We start from the raw sequence: 25,755 nt of genomic DNA, 5'->3' as shown, positions 1-25,755 counted from the left end.
TACCAGGAGGCAGAGAGAAACTCTTCTTGTTGCCACAGAAGGGATGGTTTGCTGGCACAGCCTCAGATTGCAGAGAGCAGAGCATGTGTCCCTCGTTGTCCTGCCTAACAGAGTGAGGGTGTGACTGTCACAGAAGACGGGAGGCCGTTCAGAGTGACCCTCAATGACTCCAGGACCACACACCACGGTTCCCTAGAAAACACTGTCAGCAAGTCAGTCTTGGTGTTTGTGGTAATTTTTTCATGGTTTCCTATCCCAGAATCAGAGGATATCAGTTTAATAAATAATAAATAATAAACATGAGGACCCTTCTTCCGAAAGAGAAAGCGCGGTCCCAGCTGCAGGGGAGGCGGGTGCCCTGATGGGGAGTCTGTGTCAGGGAGCCGCTCCCACAGCGGGGCTGGCAGGTCTTCATGGAAAAGGAGGTGCCTTTCCAGCTTGTGGTTCTGCACCCTTATAACCATAGTGGTTATTAAAAATAACATCGTATTTAATGGTTTGGAGAGATTTCCTCTTAGTATTTGGAGTTTTAAGTTTAGTGTGTTTTGGGCAAGAGAGTCGTATGATTAGAGCAGGGAGGCCCGGAGGGGCGGTTAGGGCAGCCGCCTTTTCTAAACTGTCCGCGACCGAGGTGGCCAGGCTGCCCACACACGGCCCCTGAGAACCTGTTGATGTCGAAACCATATGTTCACGTGCTCTGTTGTTTGCCTGAAGGAGAATGGAAATAAAAACGCTGAACAACTTATGAAACCTCAGTCCATCAGCTCTTTTGTGCAAAGTTGACAAATACTAACTCTTAAAACATCTGCTTATTTACAGAAGCTTCAAGGTAATTCTGGTCGTGTATTGAAATTGCTATTTTAAAAACTTAAATAGAATTTGCTTCCAGGTTTGTTCGTTATTACCCAGTGTTTCTCAATCTAAGGAGACAGTGTTTTTTCTAATGCCTCCCCGCCCCCATGCCATGAAATTTTAATGCCAAAGATTACTGAGTATCTTTTATGTACTATATGTATATCTGTGCTTTATACATAAAAAAGTAAGATTTTTCTCAGCCCCCAAGAACCAGTTTTCACCTTGCTGGGCAAATGTCTCCAAGCACTTGCTGCTGTTGGTGGCTATAATAGAAACAGAAATAATCATGTTTTGTGTGTTTTGTTTCATGTTAAGTATTTTAATTATGTAGGTGTACTTTAAAGAAATATGTTATATATAATTTTTTTAATCATGGAACTGTTTCTGTTTCACTGTTAAGCATCCGAGTTGCAGTAGAAACTTTTATGCGGCTTCCCTACAGAGCAAAAAAATTCAGACTATACTGCACAAAACCTGTCACATTGCACATTGACTTCTGTGAAGACAGCACTGAGATTGTGTAAGTACAGCTTCTAACATATGCTGAATCATTAGTAAAAGTCTTAAATTGAGTGTATGATGTTTATGTGAAATCAGATCCTCTTGAGAAGTGCTAAGCGATTTCAAAGGTCTCTTTGTCCTTCAGGAGGTGTCTTCTGAGTCACTGTGTCAAACCTGGCCATGTAGCCCCATCTCCAGAGGCTGTGGTGTGAGGGGGTTAGAGTATGGTCTGAGCTCTGAGCTATTTGGCTTCTTAACTTACAAAAAGGGATAAATTAAGTGTAAAGGGAAACATTTATACATCGGATCATGGAGCATTAAAAGAAAGTCCATGACATCCTTCTCCAGCCCCATTTCCTCCCTCCCTCCCTCCTGGGAGGCCTTTGTGACCTGTTCAGGCTCTGAACTTGCAGACCTTTTTCAGTGCTTTTATACCATATTCACATGCGTGGAGCTTTTAATGAAAATTAGAACACACTGTCTTATTGGCAAATTTAACTTAAGAATGTATTGAGTTGGCCAAAAAGTGCCTTTGGTTTTTGAGTAAAAATAAAGGACACATTTTTCATTTTCACGAAGAGCTTTATTGAACAACATATTTACCCTTTTGTTCCACTACCTTCTGCCATTTTTCAGGCAACTTCATAATTCCATCTTCCCAAAACTTTTATCTTTTTGAGCAAAGAACTGTTCCAGGTGCCTTTTACAGTCATCCAGGGAACTGAAATTTTTTCCATTAAGAGAATTTTGTAAAGACCTAAATAAATGGAAATCTGAAGGTGCAGTGTCTGGTGTATACGGCGGATGAATCAGAACTTCCCAGCCAAGCTGTAACAGTTTTTGCCTGGTCATCAAATATACATGCAGTCTTTGTGTTATCCTGATGGAAGATTATGCATTTGGGACTTCCCTGGTGGCACAGTGGTTAAGAATCCACCTGCCGGTGCAGCGGACACAGGTTCGATCCCTGGTCCAGGAAGATCCCACATGCTGCGGAGGAACTAAGCCCATGTGCCACAGCTACTGAGCCTGTGAGCCACAGCTACTGAGCCCACATGCCACAACTACTGATGCCGGCGCACCTAGAGCCCCGTGCTCCGCAACAAGAGAAGCCACCGCAATGAGAAGCCCGCACACCGCAACGAAGAGTAGCTCCCGCTCGCCAGAACTTAGAGAAAGCCCCCGTGCAGCAACGAAGACCCAGTGCAGCCAAAAATAAAGATAAATAAAATTTTTTTTAAAAAAGTGGAAGCCAAATGTTTAAAAAAAAAAAAAAGTAGAGAATCGTATGCAGAAATATGGTCAAGAAGGTGTTTTTCGCTTAACTTATGTGGAACCCAAACATCAAAGTGCTTAACATAACCAAGTTGGTGCAAATGATTTTCAGCACTTGATTTGGATATTTTGAGTGTGTCGGCTATCTCCTGCATGGTATAACGTTGATTGTTCTCAATCACTGTCTCGATTTGATTGCTATCAACTTCAACTGGTCTACCCAACCGTGGAGCATCGTCCAGTGAGAAATCTCCAGCACGAAACTTCACAAACCACTTTTGACACATTCGATCAGTCACAGCACCTTCTCCATGCACTGCACAAATCTTTTTTTGCGTTTCAGTTGCATTTTTACCTTTCTTGAAATAATAAAGCATAATATGCTGAAAATGTTGCTTTTTTTCTTCCATCTTCAATATTAAAATGGCTACACAAAAATTCACCAAAAAATTTTGATTTTTTTTTAAATGCACGCTGATATGACAGCTGTCACAATACAATCTAACAAAATTGTTTCGAATGAAGTTAAACACAATTAAGTGCTACTAGAGCCATCTTATGGAAAAAAAGAACAAACCTTTTGGCCAGCCTAGTATTTTGAAGTTCTTTGCCAGTACACGTATTCCCTTCTACTTTCAGTCGTTTTCCTGGGTGAATACAGTTGGCATACTTGCTGTCTTTAACCACTCCCCTCTTGATAACCAGCTAGATTGTTACCAAACCATTTTGCACTGTACATTCTCATAAGAATATAGGTAAATCAAAGTGAGATATATAGATGCAGAAATGTATACATGCATGCATGCACATGTGTACACATGTATCACACACACACACACACACACACACACACACACACACACACACCCCTGTCTAGTAATTTGACCACATTGCCAGTGTTTGTACAGGATGGGTCCCTGCATGGGGCAGTGCTGTGTCGGAGTTCTGACTGTGATCTTTGCTGTCTTGAATGAGCACTACCTGAGGTCCTGGGGGTAGCCCCATCCTCCGCCTCCAACACTGTGGCTTTGTGGGAGAAGAAGCTATGGGAAGCAGCACGATTTTGATTCAACTTGCACGTCCCAGTGATGTTGCATTCTAAGTTCTCTCTGAACTTGGAAGCTGCCTCTCTTACGGATGCTTTTGTGGGATCTGTGGAGACCCTCCCACCTCCACGCCCCCAGCCCTCATCACCTGTAGCTCCCTTGGGATGATGAATGCATCACTCTTGCGGCTGCCTCGGAATCCACACTGATAAGCCAGCTGGTCTCTGCTGAGGCCGCTGCTCCGCCAGGGTGCCAGCAGCGCCTGCCCCCTTCCTGTCCCTCTTGCAGAGCAGCCAGCTCTCTGTGCCCAGCCCTTCCTCAGAGGCAGACCCCTGTCTTTCTGACGCCCCCTCTGCATTACCCCGTTCCCAGCGCCACCACAGTGCTCCCCAGGGGCCTTCCCAGCCATGGACTCACCCAACCCTAGGAGACCCTCAGTGTAGGCGAAGAAGGGCTTCAGGTAAGTGATCTTACTGGGTTTTGATCACCTTCTTTGATGTTGCTGGTTTTGTGTTTGCGCCTCATCTGGAATGTCTGTCTTAACATGTGTATTACGGTTTTTGTTAAATTGCTCTTCCAAAGGACTAGTGGTCTATACTCCCATCACTGGGTATAGAAAGGGCTGCTCTCCCCACACAACGCAGAATATCATCAGGCTTTTTAACTTCTGCTTGTTTGCCGGACAATGCTATTTTGTTTTAAGTTGTATTTTTCTGACTTGTGAAGTTGGGTATCTCTTCACATAGTTAGTGTGTGTGTGTGTGTGTGTGTGTGTGTGCGCGCGCGCGCGCACGCCTGTGTTGAGAGAGAGACACACATACACAGACACACAGACTCATTGATTAACCTGTGACAGACTTGACTTACTTGTTCATAGACTAGATTGATTGATTTTTCTCTTGGGCCTTTTCCTTATTAGGAATCTACTACATTTTGTTAAAAAACAAAAAGCTTATTAGGTAATTTTTTGTACAGCAAGGTTTTCAAACCACTGTATTCGTTTGTTTGTTTGTTTATACCTCCCTTCGGAAACCCTTTGTGATTCTCTTGAAGTAATGTGCTTGGTATCTTAGTAAAAATAAAAATAACAGGGCTGAGTGCTTTATGTACATTACCTCATTTGATCTTTGAAACAACCCTTGGAGGATGGTGATGGCGTCTCTGATACATAAAACCAGTGGAGAAACAGAAAACATGTCACTCCAACCTTACTTTATTTGATTTTTGTTCCATGCTTCCAAATACTGGTTTTTCATGATCTTCCACTGCCTATAGCTTCTCCTGCGATTTTCTTTCCAAAGCATAGTATGACTCTGACTCCAGTTTGGGAGTGTGTGTGTGTGTGTGTGTGTGTGTTTTAACACACCACCAAGCAATTAAGGCAGCTTAACCTGACATAGCATCAGATCCCACAGGTTAAGGGCTCCACCCTACAAGACTTCCCCCAGCCCCCCCGAACTTCAGATGCCAATTTCAAGTCTGGGTTGTCACCTGTGCTTCTGACTGGGATGGCTATAAATGAGAGGTTCCCTTCTTGGGTTTGATGAATTTGCTCTCAGAACTCAGAAACATTTTACTTACTAGATTACCAGTTTAGTATAAAAGAGATAACTCAGGAGCAGCCAGATGGAAGAGATGCACAGGGCAAGGTGTGGGGAGAGGCGCTTCCTCCCCTCTCCAGGCACACCTGTCCCCCACATCTCCACGTGTTCACCAGCCCAGAAGCTCCCAACCTAGGCCATTTTTGGTGTTTATGGAGGCTTCATTACCTAGCCATGATTGATTAAATCTTTGGCCATTGGCAATTGATTCAACCTCCAGCCCCTTTCTCCTCCCTGGAGGTCAGGTTGGTGGGACTGAAAGTTCCAACCCTCTAATCACAAGGTTGGTTCCCCTGGCAACCAACCCCCATTCTTAAGTTACCTTGGTGCTTTCCACTCGTCACCTTGTCACTCTCATCACTGAACTCTGTGCCAGAAACAGGGACAATGACAAAATATATATTTCTTATCATAAATCACAATATCACACATAGGAAAGGACAAGATGATAGGGAGAAATGGGACACGGTGAGAGGGGTACCACGAGACAGTAGTGGCTGCGTTTCCCACAGCCACTTTTGGAATGTTGGTTTAACCAACACGTGTGGAGCCCTCGCTCTGTGCCAGCCTGTGCTGAGCAATCCTCACTCAGGGCCCCTGTCCTGGGAAGCTAGCGTTCTGGCTGGGAGACAGGTGTCGCAGGTAATGGGACGATGGTGTTGGGACAGATGATGCCGTGGAGGTGGGCACGGTAGCTCAGGAAGCCCCAGAAAGGGGCCCATTCTCAGTGAGTCTCTGCACTGGCACAGGCGGGCATGGAAGAGAAGTCTGCTGTGGGGTGCAGCTGGGATCATCACCCCCAGGCCAGAGCCAGACTCCCCGTTACCTGCATCATATGTTCAACGTGTAATATCAGAAACATCCAGTGTATAATTTACTAAATGATGTTAGCGTACTGGCCTCAGCTTTTTACTTAATGAAGTTGCCTCTGTTCTCTGTTCCAGACCTGCCAAGAAGTGGGACAGTGCAGCTATTCGGTACTTTCAGAACATCCTAAAAGGTGAGGCAAGTGCATGATCCCTGTAGCCTGCTCTGAACTGACACCTTCTGTTGATGAGGGGGTTTGAGATGTGCGTGCTTAGGTGTTTGACCCCCTTTGTGGAGTTCATAAGTGACCTGGAGCTTCTTCCACCCCAAGTGTCACAGTGACTCTGCACCCCTGGAATTTTTGGGGTGGATGTGGGCATCAGTAATTGACAGGTGAAATCAGGAAGGAGCTATGTGGGTGAGGACCCTTACACAATAATAATGCCTGTCTCTTAGTTTTCATAGAAGCTGCAGCACTGCAAAATAAATGTACGTGCATTTCATTGAACCAACAGTTGATGAAATGCCTAACTTTTTTTTAGCGAGCAAGGGGTAGTAAATGGATACTTACTGTGTGATCACCATCATTGCTAATGAAGATGTGTAGAATGTCTCAGCGCCTATTTAGTGTGCTCTTTTTATTTTATATCTTTGGCTGTAAAGTAGACTCTCATTTGTGACATCTGTCCTAACCCCTGGCAGTCTGAGCCAAATAACTGTGCCGAACTCCAGGGCTGTTCTGAGGAGTAGTGAGTTTGCATTGCCTGGGGTGCTGGCCCCTCTCCTCCACTGCCCCACTGTCCGGGTAAAGGAGCAACCAGAGGCGCTGCACCTGGGAGAAATGGGAGGGAGGGGCGCCTCTGGTTTTGTAGCTTGGGCCCTTGTGAGCCCACAGGGGGCCCGGGAGACACAGGTTTGGAGGAGGCAGAGTGCTTGGGTTGAATACCATCCTGCTACGTCTGCATAGCCTCCTCGCCTGTAAAGTGATAACAGCGCTTACCCCAAAGTGTTGTGGTAAGAGTGAAATGCAATACGTTTGTAAAGGACGGAGCGGAGTGCCTATTGGTGCCCACACATGGAGCTGCTCTGTGGGGCATTTGGAGGGGTGGAATGGACTCGGGTGAAAGACTGTGACTCGGCACGTGGGTTTGGGAGTCACTGGAAAAGAAGAGAGGGCCCAGAACTGTGCTCGAGGTGCTGTCACGGGGTGGCAGGAGGAGGATGGCGGGCTGAGGGGGACAGAGGACACATGGCTGACTTCGTGCTGGGAGAGCCTGCACCTTGCCTTGCCCAGTGCCAGACCCCTTCTGCGGGAGGAAGCTGTTGAATGTTGTGGCACTGGGTAATCGTGAGTGGTTAGCAGAGATTAATAGGTGAGAAATAGTCATAGTTGTTTAAGGCATACTTTTTTTTTTTTTTTTTTTTTTTTGGCCTCGCGGTGTGGCATGTGGGATCTTAGTTCCCTGACCAGGGATCGAACCCGCACCCCCTGCAGTGGAAGCGTGGAGTCCTAACCGCTGGGCCACCAGGGAAGTCCCTCAAGCATACTTTTAATATCAGCTACTTTATGTTTTGATTTATGCTATTTAGCAGCTACCCAGGTGGAAGCCAAATTGTGTGCTGTGGAAGAAGATACTTTTGAGGTTTTCCTTTATGTAACTACAAAAAATGAAGAGGTAAGTGAAAGAATTGTATTCTTAAAATATTATTTAAAATGCTTATTTTAATAAAACAGTACACACCTAGGAAAACAATGTCATTCACACAGCATATAAATTTTCTTAATCTTTCAAGGTCTGGCTTAGATCAGAAGTTAGCCAGGACTGTTTTTCTTCTTTTAATACTTTAAAAAATTACTTTAGTATTTTATTTAGACAGCATTTTATTTAGTAATGGACAAGAAATTATTCCTATAGCGAAGAGTGTGAAATGTTATTTTCTTGTAAGAGGACGTAATTTTCTTGAATACACACATTTGGTGTGGTTTTAGTTCCCTGCTTTTTCCTTTCCATAATTTTCTCATTGTATAGACTATGCTCACTGTAAAGAATTCAGATACCATAAGTAGAAAGGAAGTGGGCCTCACCTGTGAACCCCCTCTTTCCTCCACCCAGTTATTAGCTGTTCACCTTTGGCTGGCTGCCCTTTATGAAGGGTGGTATGAGGACACAGCAGCTCTGTACCTTGTGTGGAGGTGGATGGAGCTGCAGATCTAGGGCTGCTCAGGGCCCACAGAGGGCATCTAAAACCTGTATTTATTTTAAAACTTTGTTTTGGAACAATTTTACACTTACAGACGAGATGCCAAAATAGTGCAGAGATTTTTGTATGTGCTTTACCTGGGTTCTCCTAATGTTAACCGTACAAACAAGTAGTACAGTGATTAAAACCAGAAAATTTACACTGATAAAATATAATTTAAAAAAATCTACAGACCTTATTTGAATTTTGCCGGTTTTTCCACTAATTTCCTCTCTCTGGTTTCAGATCTGATCTCAGATCCCACATTGCATCTGACTGTCAAATCTCCTTAGTCTCCTCCAATCTGTGACAGTTGTCTTTCCTCCTGTTTTAAGACCTTGTCACTTCTGAAGAGTACTGGCCAGTTATTTTGTAGAATGTTACTCAAATTGGCTTTATTTGATGTTTTCTCATGATTTAGCTTGAGTTGTTGCATGCTTTTAGCAAGAATGCTACAGAAGTGATGCCCGTCTCAGTACGTCAGAGCAGGGCTTATGATGTTGATAATGTTTTATTATTTGTCATCTTAATCATGATCACCTGGTTAGGGTGGTGTCTGCTAGGTTTTTCCTCAACAGAGTTACTGTTTATTCCTTTTTGAAATTATTAAGTATCTTATGGGGAGATACTTGGAGACCATGCAGATAGCCATCAATGACTCTTGTCTGCAAAACTTATTTCTGTGGTGTTTGCCCATTTCCATCATGCCTTCTGCATTTTTAACTGGAATCTATGAGGAAGAACTGACCCTTCTTCCCATTTATTAATTGATTCAATAATTTATCTTAGTATAGACTCTTTGGATACTTATTTTACTCTGAGGATATAATCCACCATTATCATTATTTTCCTGCTCAAGTTGTTGCAGATTTAGTTGTTAGGAGCTTCTTCAAAGTGGCTGATGTGTCCTTTCTACGTGCCCCATCATAGTTGAAAACTCTTACTTTCTGGTACCACAGGATGCTCCAGGCTAATTTTGTCCTTTTCCAGTCCCAGCCCTAGAATCAGCCACTTCTCCAAGAAGTGGTTCCTTTTATTGAAGAATGGTCTTCAGATATTAAGATCAGGGCACTAGGTGTGCTCATTATTACTACTGGGGTGTCATTGATTGCAGGCCCTCTCAGCAGACAGATAGGAAAGACATGTATGTACATTAACCCACTTACACAAACATTTACACCACACGTTACAGAATTTTTTTCTGGTGATGAGAACTTTTAAGATTTACTCTTAGTAACTTTCAAATATGCAATACAGTATTATTAACTATAGCCACCATGCTGTACATTATATGCCCATGACTTACTTATTTTATAATTGGAAGTTTTCACCTTCTGACTCCCTTCACCCAGTTCATCACCTTCCCCCCATATTCCCCCCCCACCCCAGCTCTGGCAGCCACCAATCTGTTCTCTTTATCTATGAGCTTAGGTGTTTTTTTTGTTTATTTTGTTTTCTTTTGGTTTTAGATTCCACATACCAGTGGAGATTATATAGCATTTGTCTTTCTCTGACTTATTTCACTTAGCATAATGTCCTTAAGGTATTGTCACAAATGGAAAGATTTTTTTTTTTTTTGTGGCCAAATCATATTCCATTGGGTATATGTATATACAGCACATTTTTTTTAACATCTTTATTGGAGTATAATTGCTTTACAATGGTGTGTTAGTTTCTGCTTTATAACAAAGTGAATCAGTTATACATATACATATATACCCATATCTCCTCCCTCTTGCATCTCCCTCCCTGCCACCCTCCCTATCCCACCCCTCTAGGTGGTCACAAAGCACTGAGCTGATCTCCCTGTGCTGTGTGGCTGCTTCCCACTAGCTATATATTTTACGTTTACACCACATTCTTTTTATCCATTCATCCACCCATGAAAGCTTAGATTATTTCCATTAACTTGGCTATTGTAAATAATGTTGCAGTGAACATGGGGATGCATGTATCTTTTCAAGTGAATGTTTTCATTTTCTTCAGATAAATAGCCAGAAGTGGAATTGCTAGATTGTATGGTAGTTCTATTTTTAATTTCTAGAGGAATCTCCATGCTGTTTTCCATAGTGAGTATACCAACTTACATTCCCACCATAAGGGTTCCTTTTTCTCCACATACTTGCCAGCACTTGGTGTTTCTTTTTAACAACAGCCATTCTGACAGATGTGAAGTGTTACCTCACTGTGGTTTATTTATTTATTTATTTAATTTATTTACTTTTGGTTGCCTTGGGTTTTTGTAGCTGCGCGCGGGCTTTCTCTAGTTGTGGCGAGCGGAGGCTACTCTTCGTTGCAGTGCGTGGTCTTCTCACTGCGGTGGCTTCTCTTGTTGCGGAGCACAGGCTCCAGGCGCGTGGGCTTCAGTAGTTGTGGCTCACAGGCTCTAGAGCACAGGTTCTAGTTGTGGTGCACGGGCTTAGTTGCTCCACAGCATGTGGGATCTTCCCGGACCAGGGCTCGAACCCGTGTCCCCTGCATTGGCAGGCGGATTCCTAACCACTACACCACCAGGAAAGCCCCTCATTGTGGTTTTGATTTGCATTTCCCTGATTATTAGGGATATTGAGCGTCTTTCCTTGTACTTGTTGGCCATCTGTATGTCTTCTTTGGAAAAAAGTCTACTCAGATCCTCTGCCCATTTTTGAGTTGGATTATTTGGGGGTTTGTTTGTTTGTTGCTATTGTTGTTGTATGAGTTCTTTATGTATTTTGGATATTAACCCCTTATCAGACAAATGACTTATAGATATTTTCTCTCATTAAGAGTCTTTTCATTTTGTTGGTGCTTTCCTTTGCTGTGCAGAAGCATTTTAGTTTGATGTAGTCCCACTGGTTTATTTTTGCTTTTGTTGCCTTTGCTTTCGGTGTCAAATCCAAAAAATCATCTCCAAGACCAGTGTCAAGGAGCTTATCACCTATGTTTTCTTCTAGGAGTTTTATGGTTTCAGATCTTATATTCAAGTCTTTAATCCATTTTGAGTTTGCTTTTGTATATGGTGTAAGAACGTGGTCCAGTTTCATTCTTCTGCATGTGGCTGTCCAGTTTTCCCAACACTGTTTTTTGAAGAGACTGTCATTTCCCCATTATATATTATTGACTCCTTTTTCATAATTTAATTGACCATATATGTGTGGGTTTATTTCTGGGCTGTCTATTCTGTTCCATTGATCTATGTGTCTGTTTTTATGCCAATACCATACTATTTTCATGAGTATCTTTTGTCCATTTTAAAATTGGTTTTGTTTTCTTTATATTCAGTTTTGAGAGTTCTTTATGTATTCTGGATACACGTCCATCCAGATATATTATTTAAAAATGTTTTCTCCTTTTCTGTGGTTTGCCCTTTACAGTATCTTTTGAAAAGCAGAAATTTAAAATTTTGATAAAATCTAATTTATCAGTTTTTTCTTTTATGATTTGTGTTTTGTCTTCACCCTCTTCCCAGATCTTTGCCTGGCAAAGTCATGTTAGTTCTCAAGCACTTTCAAATAGACGTTTTTTAGATTTTGTACCGTTTCTTACTGTTTTTCTTATCAGGAAGGTTGGTCAGAAGTATCTAGTTCACCATTACTAGAGCAGAAGTCAAGAGATCAATTTCTATCAAATTATGTTCTATAAAATAATTTTTCTGAAGATTGAAATTTTCGGTTAAGTTTGCCCTATTTTCTGAACAGTCACCTGAGTATATTTGTCTTATTCATGAAATGTTTAAAATTATACAGGTTTGTGTTAACGATGATCTGGTTGCAAAGAACTTCGCTTGTTATGTGTCACCCACGGAGAATAAAAACCTTGATTCTTTAGAGAAACCAAGATTGAGTATAAAGTCAGCATCCTTTTCCAGTAAACTCAATCCAGCACTTGCTCTTTGGCCAATGTTTTTGCAAGGAAAAGATTCTCAAAGGATGGAAAGTGAGTGGATTTCACCAATATGTTTCTCTTAAACTGTCTTATTTATAGGAATCTTAGTGTATTGATATAAATTGTTGTACAGACTTTTCCCCGTATGGAGGCAGAGACTTCGACTCTGAATTTAATATTTGAATTTTAATCCTGGTGAGTTTGTTACAAGTTTTGAGGTTCTAAAAGAGCTGCTGCAGTTTGTTTTTATGAGAACAGGATAAAAAACTATTGTCAATTTCTTATTAACATGGAGTTATATTTTCAGAAGTCCATATGTTCATAATTTAAAGATATTATCAAAACAAGGTTTTGTTTACTGTTTTAGATACTTTAAAAAAGAGCCATTTATTAGCATGAAAATATGAGAAGAGTCAGTCACGGACAATGCAAACAACTTTAAATGTTTCTCTCTACATCCACTTTTGTATTTTGGGTTTTATTTCATGCTTTTACCCTGAAACGTATTCTTTCTGTCAGAGTCAAGTGGTTTAACTTTTCTGGCAAAGTCTCTCCAGCATCCGTGGCCCAAGGGTGTCGGTGACCTCGGGCCAACCGCTAGGATCCTGGGTGAGTTCTCTTCTCCATTTCATAGGCAACGTAAAAGAACACTCTTCTAAAGATTGTAGGGGTTGTTTAGAAGGGCTGTGGTAATTCTCTCTCTTTCTCCCTTAATTTAATGGAATCAATTTATGATGTAGATGCTGACAAAGATAATTTGCCTTGCAGTCCATAGGATTTTACCATAACATAAAGAACATAACAGGCACTTGTTCATGTGTAGGACTGATTTATTGCAGCCCATCCATAGGCCAGTGATTATTATTTGTCTTCAGAATACACATATGGATTTATGATTGATTTTTACTTTAAGCAATAGGATGCATAAAAATAAGAAAGAGGCAGGGGCTTCCCTGGTGGCGCAGTGGTTAAGAATCTGCCTGACAATGCAGGGGACACAGGTTTGAGCCCTGGTCCGGGAAGATCCCACATGCTGCGGAGCAACTAAGCCCGTGCGCCACAACTACTGAGCCTGCGCTCTAGAGGCCGCGAGCCACAACTACTGAAGCCCGTGCACCTAGAGCCCGTGCTCCGCAACAAGAGAAGCCACCGCAGTGAGAAGCCCGCGCACCGCAACAAAGAGTAGCCCCCACTCACAGCAACTAGAGAAAGCCCATGTGCAGCAGTGACCCAGCGCAGCCAACAATAAATAAATAAATTTATTTAGAAAAATAATAAGAAAGAGGCATTTATGAAATCAGAAATATCCAGTCTTTAATTCCATATCTCCAAGGTATTTAATGAATTGGATTTGTTGGGCAAGGGTGAAACATGCCAGCCACTCTGATGCTTGGCTCACCCTCTGTGGTGATTCCTCTGTGATCACTCTTACATTGGGTGTATGTATACCTATTGATATTTCAGATATATCCATTGTGAACTTCAGGTAAAGTAAAGCTTTAGTCAACTAAAATATTCCGTGCACCTTAAATTTTTTAAATTACCTTGGTAATGTTGTTCATCATAGAAAAATACAGGTAGTTTTAAAAGCCTGTCACCTTTGATGTACCTACTTATTAAAATTTTACAGTTTTTTTTTTCCAAAGTTTTCCAGATGTGAGGGTGTGTCTTACAGAAATGGGATCCTACTATACCTACCTCTTTGTAGTGGTTTTTCACTTCTTTCTAGGTCAAATGCATCCAGTATAACCTCTCTGAGGTGAGACTCTGTCAGTCCACTCCCTCCTCTGTGGCACCGGGAGGCCTTATTCCCTCCTGCTGAGTTGGGCCGACGGGCTCTCCTTGTGCAGAGTTTGTGTGGTGGATGTTGGCACGTGTGGCCCCCACCCATATTCTGATGTGCCTCCTGTAGGGGTCCCAGATGGGAATTTCTGCTGAGAGGAGCCCATTACTAATGGGAATGTGTTATTTCCGTCTGTGTTTTTTCCATTTCCACGAGAGCAAGAAAAATACCAGGCACTTAGATCGTGTTTAACCACTGCACAGCTTTCCATTGTATAGACATATTATTTCAAGTAGCCCCAGATTGCTGGGCAATAATTGTTTCCTACTTTTCTTTATTACAATCAGTGTTGGAATGAACTCTGCATATTTTTGAAAAGGAAAAGGTTGATGGTAAACAAAAGAAAGCTAATGTGAGATGTGACTGGATTATCATGTAAGAAACAAAATTATTAGATGTTACTTATTCAAGCAAAGATTTCCTTTTTCTTGTTAATTATTATGAGGAGCTATTTCAATTATATTTTTATTAAGTTTTGATACTTCTTGAAGTTGCCTTATTTTTTCAAAAATCAAAGTGTAGTACTTTTTAATACTTGGCTAAACAGTCAAATAGTATAGAAAGGCTGTAATGAAAAATAATTTTCTCTTGTCCAGCTTCTTCTCACCCAGGCCCCTCCCTAGAGGCAAACCGTTTATTTTTTCTTAGCTATTTATCTTGGCAGTTATCTTTAAGTTTTAAAATATTTATGATTATTTTACTCTGCCCAGGCTTATGCATTCTAGACCTTGTCCTGACTTCTGCAGCAGGTTAGCTCTCACACCCCCGTTCCACACGTCTTAGGTCCTCAGATACTCAGGAAGCACCTACTGTGTGTCAGGCACTGTTCTAGGATTCATCAGAAAAGGAATCAAAATCTGTTTTCCTGGAGTTTACTTACATTTTCTCAATAAAACTTTTATCTTAGAATGATCACAAACTTCGAGAAAAGTTGGAGAGCATTACAAAGAACTTGATTTTATCCTAAACCATTTGAGAATAAGTTGCCGACTGGAACGCCCCAGCTCTCTCCAATACTTGAGTGTGTTTTTCTTAGAAATAAGGGTACTCTCAAAAATATTCAAAGTACAACCCATCTAAATCAGAAATTAACGCTGATACATTGTGATCATCTAACCCTCAGCTACCATTGAAATTTTGCCAGTTGTCCCACTAATTCCTTTGTGGGAGAAAGACGCAGCTCAGCACCACGTGGTGCAATTCCCGGCCTCCCTCGGTCTGCAGCAGTCATCAGTCTTCCCTGGGTTCTCCTGACTGTGACACCTTTGAAGATTATGGACCAGTTATTCTGTGGAATGTCATCAATTGTGGCAGATGATTTCCTGTTTCCAAATTCATTGATTTTTGCTCTGATTTTTATTCCTTTTTTCTGCTTACTTTACATTTAATTTGCTGTTCTTTTCTGGTTTCCCAAGGTGGAAACTTACATTATTAATTAAAATTTTTTCTTCTATTCTAATATAAACATTTAATGATATCAGTTGCTCTTTACTGCTTTTGCTGAATCCCACAGATTTTGATAAGTTGTATTTTTATTTTCATTTAGTTAAAAATATTTTAAAATTTCTCTTGATTTCTTCTTGATCCATATATTATTTAGAAGTGTGTTGTTTAATCTCCAAGTATTTTAGGATTTTCCAGCTATCCTTTTGTTATTAAGTTAGTTTAATTCCACTGTGGTCTGAGAGCATACATTGTACAATTTCTGTTCTTTTAAGTTTATTTAGGTGTGTTTTATGTGGTCTGTCTTGGTGTAAGTTCCATTTGAGCTTGAGAAGAAGGTATAATCTGCTGTAGGATGAAGTAGTCTGTAGATATCAATTAAGACCAGTTGATTGGTGGTGCTATTGAATTCAGCTGTATTCTTAACTGATTTTCTGCCTGCTGGATCTGTTCATTTTTGATAGAGGGGTGTTGATGTCTCCAACTGTAACAGTGTTCTCATCTATTTCTCCTTGCAATTCTATCAGTTTTTGCCTCACGTATTTTGATGCTGTCTTGTTAAGCACATACACATTAAGGTCTGTAATGTCTTTTTGAAGAATTGGGTCCTTTATTATTTTATTTATTTATTTACTTATTTGGTTGCACTGGGTCTTAGTTGCAGCAGGCGGGCTCCTTAGTTGTGGCTCAAGGGCTCCTTAGTTGCAGCACACAGGCTTAGTTGTGGCATGTGAACTTAGTTGCCGCATGCATGTGGGATCTAGTTCCCTGACCAGGGATCAAACCCCAGCCCCCTGCACTGGGGGCACAGAGTCTTAACCACTGCGCCACCAGGGAAGTCTCTGGGTCCTTTATTATTATATACTGCTTCTATCCATAATTTTCCTTGTTCTGAAGTCTACTCTGTCTGAAATTAATACAGCTACTTCAGCTTTTTTTTTAAGCTATAAATTTTTTTATCGAGGTATAGTTAGTTGATGTACAATACATATAAGTTTCTAGTGTACAACATAGTGATTCGCAAGTTTTAAAGTTTATACTCCATTTATAGTAATTATAAAATATTGGCTGTATTCCCTGTGCTGTACAATATATCCTCGTAGCTTATTTATTTTTTATGTAGTAGTTTGTACCTCTTAATCCACTACCTTTTTTTTTGTACCTCCCCACTTCCCTCTCGCCACTGATAACCACTAGTTTGTTCTCTGTATCTGTGAGTCTGTTTCTTTTTTGTTATATTCACTAGTTTTATTTTTTTAGATTCCACATATAAATGATATAATACAGTATTTGTCTTTCCCTGTCTGACTTATTTCACTAAGCTTAAATCCATCCATGTTGCTGCAAATGGCAAATTTTCATTCTTTTTTACAGCTGAGTAATATTCCATTGTGTGTATATGTGTGTATGTGTGTATGTACACACACATACACACATATACACCACACTTTCTTTACTCATCTGTTTATGAACACTTAAGTTGCTTCCGTATCTTGACTGTTGTGAATAATGCTGCTGTGAACATTGGAGTGCATGTTTCTTTTCAACTTAGTGTTTTTGTTTTCTTTGGATATATACCCAGGAGTGGAATTGCTGGATCATATGGCAGTTCTATTTTTAGTTATATATATTAAAGACCTTTTGTTTCCTTTGCCTTAGGAGACAGATTCCAAAATGAAATATCGCCTACTGTATTGTGCTGTACAGTAGGACCTCATTGTTTATCTATTTTTTTTGGGGGGGGGGGTTGGTGCCACAAGGCTTGCAGGGCCTTTGTTTCCTGACCAGGGATCAAACTCGTACACCCTGCAGTGGAAGAGCAGAGTCCTAACCACTGGACTGCCAGGGAGTTCTCTGTTTATCTATTTTATATATAGTAGTTTATATCTGCTGCTCCCAAACTCCTAATTTATCCCTCCCTCCCCCTTTCCCCTTTGGTAACCATAAGTTTGTTTTCTATGTCTGTCAGACTGTTTCTGTCTTGTAAATAAGTTCATTTATCATATTTTAGGTTCCACATATAAGTGATATCATATGATATTTGTCTTTCTCTGTGTGACTTCACTTAGTATGATAATCTCTAAGTCCATCCATGTTGCTACAAATGGCATTATTTCATTCTTTTTTATGGCTGAGTAGTATTCCATTGTATATTTGTACCCCATCTTCTTTGTCCATTCATCTGTCAGTGGACATTTAGGTTGCTTCCATGTCTTGGCTATTGTAAATAATGCTGCTGCACATTGGGGTGCATGTATCTTTTCGAATTAGGGTTTTCTCCAGATACACACCCAAGGGTAGGATTGCGGGATCATATGGTAACTCTGTTTTTAGTTTTTTAAGGAACCTCCATACTGTTCTCCATAGTGGTTGTACCAATTTACATTCCACCAACAGTGTAGGAGAATTTCCTTTTCTCCACACCCTCTCCAGCATTTATTGTTTCTGGACTTTTTAATGATGGCCATTCTGACAGGTGTGAGGTGATACCTCATTGTGCTTTTTTTTTTTTTCTTTTTTTTTTTTGGCTGTGTTGGCTCTTTGTTGCTATGCGTGGGCTTTCTCTAGTTGTGGCGAGCAGGGGCTACTCTTTGTTGCGGTACATGGGCTTCTCTTTGAGGTGGCTTCTCTTGTTGCGGAGCATGGGCTCTAGGCGCACAGGCTTCAGTAGTTGTGGCTCGTGGGCTCTAGAACGCAGGCTCAGTAGTTGTGGCACACGGGCTTAGTTGCTCCGTGGCATATGGGATCTTCCTGGACCAGAGATCAAACCTGTGTCCCCTGCATTGGCAGGCGGATTCTTAACCACTACACCACTAGGGAAGTCCCTCATTGTGCTTTTGATATGCATTTCTCTGATGATTAGCGATGTTGAGCATCTTTTCACGTGTCTGTTGGCCATCTGTATGTCTTCTTTGGAGAAAAGTCTCTTTAGGTCTTCTGCCCATTTTTTAATTGGTATGTTTGTTTTTTGATGTTGAATTGTATGAGTTGTTTGTATATTTTTGAAATTAAGCCCTTATCAGTCATGTTGTTTGCAAGTATTTTCTCCAGTCTGTAGGTTGTCTTTTGTTTTGTTGATGGTTTCCTTTGCTGTGCAGAAGCTTGTAAGTTTAATTAGGTCCCATTTGTTTATTTTTGCTTTTGTTTCCTTTGCCTTGGGAGACTGACCTAAGAAAACATTGCTAGGATTTATATCAATCTCTGTCTTTTATTTGGTGTATTTAGACCAATACCGTTTAAGGTGATTATTGATTTAGTTGGATTAATATTTGCCAAACTTGTTACCATTTTCTATTCATTCCCTTTGTTTTTGTTCTTGTCTTCCACTTTTTGTCATTTGTAGCTTTAATTTAGCATTTTGTGTGATACTGTTTTCTTTTTTAGCATATCAGTTGTACTTCTTTTTTCACTTTTCTGAATGGTTGCCTTAGATTTTGCAATATACATTTACAACCAATCCAAGTCCACTTTCAAATAACACTATACCTCTTTACGGGTAGTTGCTAGTACCTTATAATAACAAAGTATTCCTAATTCCTCCCTCCTGTCCATTGTATCATTGTTATTATTCATTTCATGCATTCATAAGTGTACATAGATGTGTGTGTAATTTATGTATATTTATATATTTTTATATGTATATGCATAAGTAATTAAATACATTGTCGCTATTATTTTGAACAAACTGTTATCTATTACATCTATTTTCAAAAAGAAAAAATTTTAATTTGCCTTCACTTATTCCTTCTCTAATGTGCATATCCTCAAGCTCAAAGATTCTTTCCACAAATGAGTCCAGTCTACTAATAAGCCCATCAAAGGCATTCTTCATTTCTATTAGTGTTTTTGATCTCTAGCATTTCTCCTTGATTCTTTCTCAGAATTTCCATGTCTCTGTTTATATTACCCATCTATTCTTGCATATTGTTTACTTTTTCTATTAGAGCCCTTAGCATATTAATCATAGTTGTACTAAATTTCTGGTGTAATAATTTCAACATCCCTGCTGTATCTGACTCTGGTTCTGATTTGCCCTATCTCTTCAAACTGTCACCTTCTTTGCTTTTCGATATGCCTTGTAATTTATTTTTTTGTTTAAAACCAGACATGATATACTGGGTGAAAAGTAGGACTTTAGAGAAATGGTTGTAATACATGATGTAGAGGAAGGGTAAGCAGTCTATAATGCTACGATTAGATCTCCATCTTTGCGAGCCTGTGCCCCTGGGCTGTGACCTTCACATGTGCTTTTCAGTCCTCCACCTCTCCTGCTTTAGGGGGGACAGGATGGCTGGAGGAGGTAGATAGGTAGAGTGGGGTATTTCCCCTCCCCCAAGGCTATTAGTCTCTGGTAAAGCCCCAGTAGTTTAGGCTCTGGTTAGTTTCTCCTGAGGCCCAGCCTTGTTGAGAACAGAATGCTGTGGCATATTTCAAATTGGTTAATTTTCCCCTCCCCTGCTGGCAGCCCCAAGGGGATTGTTATATGATCTTCACTATGAGAACCTGGTAGAGTTCCAGTAGGTAAGATTCACAAAAGTGTTGGGGGCCTCCTGGAATTGTTAACTTACTTTCCCACCCTGAGCCTCCAGGAAATGGTCAATTACAGTTCAGATTTTCCTGCTCCAGTGCTGGTTCCTGTGGAGATTTCTGCTGACATCAGTTGTGACTCTCTGTTTCGCCCGTCTGTCTCTCCAGTTGTGGGGGAAGAGGTTTGCCCTGCAACCTCATTTTTTAGGTCAGATCTAATAAGAGTTGTTATTTTTCAGTTGGATTAGCTTTTTACTTATTGTTATGATGGAGTGGTGAATTCCAAACTCCTTACATGCTGGAATCAAAACTGGAAGTTAAATTGAGTTTTTGATTTTTTTTTAAAATTTATTTATTATTTATTTATTTTTGGCTGTGTTGGGTCTCCGTTTCTGTGTGAGGGCTTTCTCTAGTTGCGGCAAGCGGGGGCCACTCTTCATTGCGGTGCGCGGGCCTCTCACTACTGCGGCCTCTCTTGTTGCGGGGCACAGGCTCCAGACGCGCAGGCTCAGTAGTTGTGGCTCACGGGCCTAGTTGCTCCGCGGTGTGTGGGATCCTCCCAGACCAGGGCTCGAACCTGTGTCCCCTACATTGGCAGGTAGATCCTCAACCACTGCGCCACCAGGGAAGCCCCCTGGAAGTTAAATTGAGTTTTGAAATGTAAGATTGGTAAATATAAGATTACAGCATTTATTTTTTCTTGGAGATTCTAATCGCTTTTCTTTTTCCTGCTTATATTATCTATCTTTATTGACTCCTTAAGTTGTTCCAGATTCTCAGTTGGGTATTATATATCTGTATGACTTGAATCTTTTAAAATTTATTAAACGTGTATTATGACCCAGAATATGGTCTCACTTGGAAAAGGCTGTGTGTGTACTTGAGAAGAATATATGTGCTGCTGTTGTTGGGGAGAACGTTACATAAAGGTCAGTTACGTCATGTTGGTTGATAGTGTTGTTCAGGTCTTCTCCGTCTTTATTGATTTTTTTTGTCAACCGGTCTATCAACTACTGAAGGAGGGGTGTTGATATCTCCAACTTTGCAATTGTTTTATTTTTGTCTCCTTTCAGTTCTATCAGTTTCTGTTTCATGTATTTCGAAGCTGTTACTTAGGTACATGAAAGTTTAGAACTTTTATGTCCTCTTGATGAATTGATCTGTGTCATTATTAAATGACACTTTTATCTCAGATAATATTCTTTGATCTGCAGTCTGCTTTGTCTCAGCTGGGGCTGTCATCTGAAATACGTATAGTGGCCTTTCCATGTGGTTGCTTGGGCTTCCTCACAGCCTGACGGCTGGGTTTCAGAAGTGAGCATCAAAGAGAGCAAGTCATAAGTATATGATGTTTTTGTGGTCTAGCTTTGGAAGTCCCATAACACCCCTTCCATGTCTACAAGCCCACCCAGGCAATCGGGAAAGGAGTGTGAGCTCATCTCTCTGTGGCAGAAGTGTGAAAGTCACATTGTAAGAACAGCATGCGTTGGGAGTCACGTTGTGACCTTCTTTGCAAAATAGATTCTGCCAAGTTGGGAAAATAAATTATGGTTAATTTTTAGCCATTAAAGAAATTTTTAAAACAGTTTTTAATAATAAGGGTTGAAACAAGATTTTTAAATTTAATCCCCTCAAGTAAAGTATAACACAAAATCCTATTCCAGGGCTTCCCTGGTGGCGCAGTAGTTAAGAGTCTGCCTGCCAGTGCAGGGGACACAGGTTCGAGCCCTGGTCCGGGAAGATCCCACATGTCGCGGAGCAACTAGGCCCGTGCGCCACAGCTGCTGATCCTGTGCTCTGGAGCCCGCGAGCCACAACTCCTGAAGCCCCCGCGCCTAGAGCCCGTGCTCCGCAACAAGAGAAGCCACTCCAATGAGAAGCCCTCACACCACAACAAAGAGTAGCCCCCGCTCACCGCAACTAGAGAAAGCACGCGCACAGCAATGAAGACCCAACGCAGCTAAAAATAAATAAATTAAATTAAATTTTAAAAAATCCTATTCCATAACAATTTTATATATTAAGGTTTTACAATAGTACATTTTTTTAGTATAATCCTTTTTTTTCTTAAAGGTTTTTTTTGGGGGGGTGCTGTGTTGTGTCTGTTGTTCTGCGCGGACTTTTTCTAGTTGTGGTGAGTGGGGGCTACTCTTGGTTGTGGTGAGCGGTCTTCTCATTGCGGTGGCTTCTCTTGTTGCAGAGCACGGGCTCTGTGCACCCAGGCTTCAGGAGTTGTGGCTTGTGGGCTCTGGAGCGCAGACTCAGTAGTTGGGGCACATGGGCTTAGTTGCTCCGCGGCATGTGGGATCTTCCCGGACCAGGGCTTGAACCCGTCTCCCCTGCATTGGCAGGCAGATTCTTAACCGCTGCGCCACCAGGGAAGCCCTAGTATAATCCTTTTTGTCCTATTTTCTATTTATTAATAACACTTTCTAAGATAATTTTTATTACTATTTGTATTTTGCAGATACAGCTATAAAATGTAATATGGATTCACTGAGAGATTCACCCCCAAAAAAATCAGAAAAGAAACAACAGTGCATCTCCTTAAAAGATGTAAATAAGGTGGTATTTTTAAATGTTCATTAAATACAAAGTTCATATAATGTTCATTTTAGAATATTCTCCTTTAAAATCTACTAGGAACCAAAAATAGGGCTGTGATAGTTTCATTCATGAAAAAATATAAGTTTACATGTTTGCTCTGTTTCAAAAGAACAGGGTAACTCCAGCTCCTCCCTTGTCAAGTCCTTGTTCTTTTTTTTTTTTTTTAACTTCAGTAGCTTAACACAACAAAACTTTATTTTGCAGTCATACAATATGCGTTCTTGAAGCAGGGGGATGTTCTGCTCCACATAATCCTTACTCAAGGACCTGGGTTCATCACCTAGGACATCATAATCGTAGTGGCGGGGGATGAGGGGAAAAGAGAATTATGAACCTGCTATAAAGTCCTTCTACCCAGAAGTGACACATGTCACTTGTGATCACTTCTGATTATGTATCATTGGTTAAAGCAAGTCATATGATCATGTAACTGCAAAGGGTCATAGAAGTACGTTCCTGCTGATTAGCCAGAAGGAGAACTGGAAATAATTAATGAGCTGCAATGTTTACTGTTATCTCCCAGAGATATTACTAAGTGAAAAGAAAAAGCATGCTTTATTCTTCATGTTAAAAAACATGTTACATATACTATATACTCTTGAAATGCATTGAGTATTTCTGCAAGTCCATGTTGAAAATCAGGAGATAGCTCTAGGTAGGCATAGAAAACCTGGGTGGTTTAATTTTCTTGAAGGCTTAATTTTCACTGTATTTGATTTTGTATTTTATGTATTTCATACCAGATGCATGTATTATCTACTAAAAACATGTATTTAAAAACAAACAAAAATAAAAGGCATGCCCTTTGACCCTAAAACAAAGGGCAATATAAGAAATTTACCTGAATTTGCTTTCCCTTGAATAAAATGATGTGAGGGTTTCCCAAAAGGAATATGTGAGTCCGGAAGAGACTTTTATAAATTACTTAAATTTATAAAGATTTAGTAATCATGGCTTACAAATAAAATTTCCAAGTGGGAGACACTTTTAAACTCAAATCCTTGTTCTTGGCTTACTGACCACTCTACAAAATTGGGTGTTTATTCTCATTTTAACAAGGGTGTAAAAATCTGGAATTATGGGACACTCTGATAGTTAAGGTCAAGTCTAACCTGTCCCTCCAGGTCTTTTGAAAAGACAGGTGAAAATAATTCCAGGACATTTTAAATACTGATTATATGAAAAGGCAGCTGCCTGCTATTTAGACATTTCAATCTAGTGGTTATAGCAGTGGCATAATCACCCAGCTCTCCAGTTCTTGGTCTCTTCATATCTGTGTTGCCTGAATGTTATCTGGGATGGTTGTCTATGAGAATATCTCCCATGGAATTTTGGTTCCTCAAGAATGTATATCATGTTAGCATAATTATTCTTTCTGAAAAAAAATTTTTTACAGTGTGCTGAATCTTCAGTGTATTGGCCAATGAAAAGAGGCATAACCATATATGCCGATCCAGATATACCAGCAGCAAGGTATGATTTGAAAACCAGTGTAATTGACTAAAGACTTAAGTATAATATTGTTTTATACAGCATTCTATAAGATTGATGATAGAAGAATATTCAATTTCAAAAAAAGAGTGACCTTGGAAATATCGATTAAACATATATTAATTTAAAATTAAAATGTTTGACAACTGGCTAGCAGCACAGTTGACCAAAAAGTGGTAGTGATTCTCGTCTCCTTGTTACCTTATCAGACAAAGTTGTGTCTGTAAGGCAGGTCCAGTGACATTGTCTTGATGTAAAGGATGGGTAAATGAGGGCCAGATGACAGTTCAAGTTGGTGGAAAGCAAAGAATGGTCTGTTATATTTTTGAAGATGAGCATCAAAGACTTTGTAACCCTGTCCTCATCAAGATCCATGTCAGTGATACTAATGAGATCACAGAAAGGATGTATTGTCATGTTATACATTTCACATATAGTGTAAGATCTTAAAATGGGAAGCTTCCATTTCTCCCCTTCTGGACTTTATGCTAGTGTTGTCATACATTTTATGTATACATGTGTTATAAATGCTGGAATCTATTATTGTTTGTATTTAAACAGTGATTTTTCTTTTAGAGGGATTTAAATAAGTAATAATAAAAATTATCTTATTGTATTTACCTATGTAGTTACCATCCATGCTTTTCACTTTCTGTGTAGATGCAGATTTCCATCTGGTACCATTTTCCTTCTACCTGAAGGACTTCCTTTACTATTTCTTGTATTATGGGTCTGCTGGTGATGAATTCTTTCAGCTTTTGTATGTTTGAAAAAATATTTTAGCTTCATTAAAAAAACAAAATCTTTGCTAGGCTAGAATTCAAGGTTTAAATTTCTTTTTCCCTTTGTTTTAAAGGTGTTGCTCCACCATCTGCTTGCTCATATTGTTCCCAGTGCAAAATCTACCATCCTCTTTTTTCTTTGTTCCTCTGTTTGCAACATGTCTTTTTCCTCTGCTTTTAAGAGTTTCTCTTTATTGCTGGTTTGAACAATTTAATTATTGTATCACATGTCTTGGTGTAGTTTTGCTCACGTTTCTTATGCTTGGGGTTCATTAGGGTTCTTCATTTGTAGGTTTCTGTCTTTTCATCAAATTTGGTAAGTATTCAGCTATTATTCTACAAATATTTTTTCTGCACTCATCTCTTTCTGCTCTCCTTTTGAGACTCTTATGAGACAAATGTCCCTGAGGGTCTGTTCATTTTTTCAACCTTTTCTTCTTGCTGTTTGTCATATTAATAATTCTGCTGATCTGTGTTTAATTGACTCTTCTGTCATCTCCACTTTGCTAATAAGCCCATCCAGTGAATTTTTTATTTGATGTATTATATTTCATAATTAAATAAAATTTTTATTTAATTTTTTTTCTAATCTGTATTTTTTTGCTGAGAAGAAAGGAAGGTTCTTATCATTCCTTTCAACAGTGCTCACCTTTCCTTTTCTAATGGTGCATGGTTATCATAGCTGCTTGATAACTCACACTTCTGAGCTGCGCTGGGGTTGGCACCTGTTGATTATCTTTTCTCTCTACAGTCTATCTGATTTTCCTGATTCTTTGTATGTCAGGTAATTTTGGATTGCATTCCGGATATTTTGGATATTATGGTATGAGACTCTGGTTTAGAATCCTCTGGAGAATGTTGACTTTGTTGTT

General features: G+C 40.2%; 1 protein-coding gene across 4 annotated transcripts in view; it reads left to right on the top strand.

Annotated features, from left to right (window-relative positions):
- Positions 1-25,755, top strand: part of TDRD12 (tudor domain containing 12) — an 81,064-nt gene that overhangs the window by 14,996 nt on the left and 40,313 nt on the right. For 3 of the 4 annotated variants that reach the window (XM_059905021.1, XM_059905024.1, XM_059905023.1), the window contains 7 exons: positions 1,256-1,375; positions 6,223-6,278; positions 7,676-7,761; positions 12,052-12,241; positions 12,710-12,799; positions 22,471-22,568; positions 24,007-24,083. In XM_059905021.1, the coding sequence (XP_059761004.1) occupies positions 1,256-1,375; positions 6,223-6,278; positions 7,676-7,761; positions 12,052-12,241; positions 12,710-12,799; positions 22,471-22,568; positions 24,007-24,083 (717 nt within the window). The remainder of the gene's footprint in view (positions 1-1,255; positions 1,376-6,222; positions 6,279-7,675; positions 7,762-12,051; positions 12,242-12,709; positions 12,800-22,470; positions 22,569-24,006; positions 24,084-25,755) is intronic. The other variant, XM_059905022.1, reaches the window with a different exon arrangement.

Source organism: Balaenoptera ricei, chromosome 19 (genome assembly GCF_028023285.1).
Source record: "Balaenoptera ricei isolate mBalRic1 chromosome 19, mBalRic1.hap2, whole genome shotgun sequence".
Classification (NCBI taxonomy): Eukaryota; Metazoa; Chordata; class Mammalia; order Artiodactyla; family Balaenopteridae; genus Balaenoptera; species Balaenoptera ricei.
This window is presented reverse-complemented; position numbering and strand designations above follow the sequence as displayed.